Below are 4,116 nucleotides of genomic sequence, written 5' to 3'. Positions count from 1 at the left end.
TAAAAAAAAAAAAAAAAAAAAAAACATTAAAATTTAAGACTAAAATTAGTTCCTTCTTACGAATCATTTAAGGACTAAATAAATAAAATAATAAAAATAAAAAATGATGGGTAGAAACCTTGCAAAAGAAAAATCTTTGTTTTCCTAATTACCAAAATAACCTTCAATGTAAGCCATGAAAAACATGTTACCAACCCATCAAAGTCAATAATCAAGGGTAATTTCGGAATTTCACCATTAGAGATAATTTACTAAATATTAATAATATGCATCAAGCCAGTATTTCTTTATTAAAATTTGAAGCATATTAACAAAAGTTAAATATTTCAGTCATGACATCATATTAATAACATTAGGATAAATACCTCGATATTACATTTTTAATAACATTTTATCATTTTATCAAGCTTATAATTCAAATAAAACATGAAATAAAAAGTAAAAAAAAAGAAAAAAAAAAAGAGAGAGGGTTATTTTAGAACACTAACTTGGCTTCTGAAAGATGCAGTTAATAACAGCTTCTTCCTGCTGCTTCCATGGACGTTTCTGAAGATGAAGAAGACGATGAAGCTTCTCAGAATCTCCATTAATGGCGTCCGAACGAGCTTGGTCGACGAAGAACAGAAGAAGAAGAAGAAGGAAAAAACAGAGTGATTTAGAAATCTCCATGAGTGAGATAAGAGAGGAAAGATGGAGAAGAGAAAATTGAAGGAAACGAGGAATTGGAGGTTGGCATAGGAACAAAAGATGAAGGGCTGGCTTCTTTGTTTTGGGCCCATCGCAAATTATTGGCCTTTCACGTGCATATAATATTTGGGAATTTAACTCAAATAATTATTATTTTAAAAAATATTAGTCTATGTTAATTAATCGGTATTTTCATATTTAGAAAATATAATGTTGTAAGTATTTATTAAAAAAAAATGTTAAATAAATTTTTTAACTTATGAATAAATTAATGTGAAGTTGATAGATTCTGTTTTTATTTTTGGAATTTAAAATTGAAATTAATACTTAAATCGAGAAAGATCTTCCATGATCTTAAATCTGAACCCAAATCCATAATTTATAATGTTGATTAAAAAGTTAAAATTGAGGTTTGTCTGTTTTTCATGTTTTTATATTCATGAAAATAGTTGAAGGATTTGATGTGTCTTATGATTGTCTCCATATACATGTGAATGATGACGTCATACCTTATGTCATTTTCTAATAAAAAAATATATAATTACCTATTTTTTTTCTTCTTTGGTTTAATTTATAATTAACTCCTCAAATCCTCTAATGTAAAATATTTATTATCCTCAGATTCCGTCTAAAAATTTAGAAGTTATATAGTTATATTCGAGCTGGTACAGTTGCTGACGTGGAATAATAAAAATGCATAAAATTTAAGACATTTAAACACAGTCGTGTCGGTCTGAAATTCAATTTAGAGGATTTTGATACAAGTATAAATGGAAATTTAAATTCGAATACTATAGCCAACAGCCCACGTGGTTAGTTTGTTATACACAGCTCAACTTAGGGTAATTTTGCAGAAGTTCAAGTTCTTAGTTTTTTGTCTTATTTATATCTCTTGGTCTCCTAAATTATTATTCTGGTAGTACTTAAAAATAGTATTGTGGACCTTTACGGCTAGTGAGTTCATTAAAAGAACATTATCTAGCAAACTCCTTAATAATCATAAGCCTGTATGATTATGCGAACTTCTAACAATCAAGTCAAATTTAAGATTAGGCGCTGGTTGGAGGCCTCTGCATAGCCGCATAATAGTCACATGCATGAACTAATCATCATCAAGTTAATCCAACCAACTCCAAAGGTACAATTGTAGACCTCTGCTATTCGTGACAAGTTCACTCAAAGGAAACTAATTGGCAAACTCCCTGATAATCTCCGCATAGTGCAATCATACATCATAAACTAGAGATTAATTGGCTAATCCTTAACAATCAAGTCAGATTTACGAATAGGGGTTAATTGGTGAACCTCTAATCGTCCCGGTATAATATAAATAAAGACATAGCATAGCAACTTAACATGGATACGTAGTCTTACTTTGACTTACATTCAATTCATAGTTCAATTCATTCATTTCTTGAAAAACGTGCATAAAACGTTCATCATACTATTACACATATACCATCTAAACTCATTTCAATGTTTGTAATTCACGTGCAAAACTTAAAAAACGTGAGCTTCCTTCTACGAAGTTGTAGATCTTGTTACGCTAAATCCATAGACACAGAAAACACGAGTTTTTGTTAAGAATCAAAGAAGATATAGTTGCTCGAACTTCTGGAAGATACCGATCCTACGGGTCAAGCAATACCATTTCTGTTTTATGGAGTAGTTTTTACATTATTAATATTTTGAACTAAATACTTGCCACGTGGATAAGTGGAAAACTTAGATGTCAATCAGGGCACCTATTAAGACAAGACAGTTCCAATAAGATTTCATTCTTGAACAAAAATCCATTTATTAATTTATTTCATCTATTCCATGATCGGAAAGATTTCATTCTTGAACAAAAATCCATTTATTAATTTATTTCATCTATTCCATGATCGGAACAAGAGGGGATACACGTTACACCACGATTTTGAATCAGAAGAGAGATTTCAAGAAATGGCAGATCTATTCACTCTATCAATAACCGAGTCAGATAAGAAAAATTACGATGTGTGGGGCCAGAGTTAATCCGTAAGAGATAACGTCGATGTAACGCTGGTTTGTGCTAAATGACGGGAGACAGTTGTCAAGCAGTTTGTTCCTTAACGACGTTAACTTCCCGGCCATTGTTTCACTACACGTGATTGGCACGTGGGGTTGCTTGGAATAACAACCCGTGAAGTGTTCCGTCCACCGCAAAAGAAATTTGGAAAAATATTAAAATTTAGAGGGAAGAAAAAAACAAAATTTAATCCATTAATCTGCCAATTTATTTTATATAAATTAATTTAAACATAATTAAGTTCCTATCCAACTATAATCTACAAAATATATATATTAAAGAAACAAATTAAATATATAATGATATAATTAAGGTTCATCACCATTGCGTTTTCTCTTTCAACCTCTTATCTTTTGCTCTTTTCTAGTACAAGCTGAAGTTGAAGATATTCCAAGCAGCGAGCAGCCTCGGCGAGCTGATCGTTCAGCCTGCCGATTTTCCGATCCTACAATTACAACAACAACGACAATGTTTATCAGAGAGGCTCGCCCGCATTGATTAATAGTAAAATTACGACATCAACCTTTCTGTTCATTTCCAGTATGGCAATCCTCTGCATGCTCTCGACAATGTCGGCATTGACAAGTTCGCGCTTCTTCCCTATTAGCCACCCTCAGGATAAGCGGTGGCGTCGAAATCGGGTGGAGGGAGTAGGGACTCAGCTGAAGGTTCTTGCCCGTTGATGTTTTTCGTGGGTTCTAAGTGCTCAAACAAAGCCTTTCGACGATAAGAGAGTGAGGGAAGGACTGTTTCGGGATCCTGAGCTTCGTCATTGCAATGAGATTGAGATTCTTCGTGTTTGTCGCAATTTTTATTAAGAGGATCATGATCTTCGTTTACCTGGTCCAAAGTCCTCACGCTAGCTATTGGGAAGAAGATACCTTTCTAGTTCCAACCAATTTAGTGGGCCAACAAATACAGAACAATCTATAAACTACTCTCCACAATAATATAATATTGTTCACTTTGAGCATAAACTCTCTAGCTTTACTTTTGGTTTTTTCAAAAGGTCTCGTACCAATGGAGATGTAGTCCATGCTTATAAACTCATGAATAAAGTAATTTGTATTCAAATAGAATAAATCATAAAATTTGCATAGAGATGGAAAATGAAATGAAAATGCAAGATGGGAAGGTAACTGTAGAATTGATCTCCAAAACCCCTAATCATCAAATCTTGATTTTGAAGGATTAATGAGAGAATGAATGTGGGGTCTAATAAGATATTAAAACTAATATAGTTGGTGTGGAGTCCCATCATTTGGATACTAAACTTGATCCAAGTAGGAATAGGGATCCTACGTTCAAGGAGATTGCGACTTGAATCTTTTAAGCTTTAAATTGCATTTTTTTTTTTTTTTTTTCATAATTTAATG

General features: G+C 32.5%; 1 protein-coding gene and 1 pseudogene across 1 annotated transcript in view; both read right to left on the bottom strand.

Moving 5' to 3' along the window:
• The window catches only part of LOC111456281 (aspartyl protease family protein At5g10770), a 3,243-nt gene extending 2,502 nt beyond the window's left edge, over positions 1-741 (bottom strand). The window contains exon 1 of the mRNA XM_023098107.1: positions 489-741. Coding sequence (XP_022953875.1) covers positions 489-669 — 181 coding nt within the window. The 5' untranslated portion in view covers positions 670-741. The remainder of the gene's footprint in view (positions 1-488) is intronic.
• Positions 742-2,987: 2,246 nt separating this feature from the next.
• The window catches only part of LOC111456327, a 3,139-nt pseudogene continuing 2,010 nt past the window's right edge, over positions 2,988-4,116 (bottom strand).

Source organism: Cucurbita moschata, unplaced genomic scaffold, assembly GCF_002738365.1.
Source record: "Cucurbita moschata cultivar Rifu unplaced genomic scaffold, Cmos_1.0 Cmo_Scf00018, whole genome shotgun sequence".
NCBI classification, from domain to species: Eukaryota; Viridiplantae; Streptophyta; class Magnoliopsida; order Cucurbitales; family Cucurbitaceae; genus Cucurbita; species Cucurbita moschata.
The sequence above is the reverse complement of the archived record's forward strand: the minus strand, read 5'-3'. Positions and strand labels throughout refer to the sequence as shown.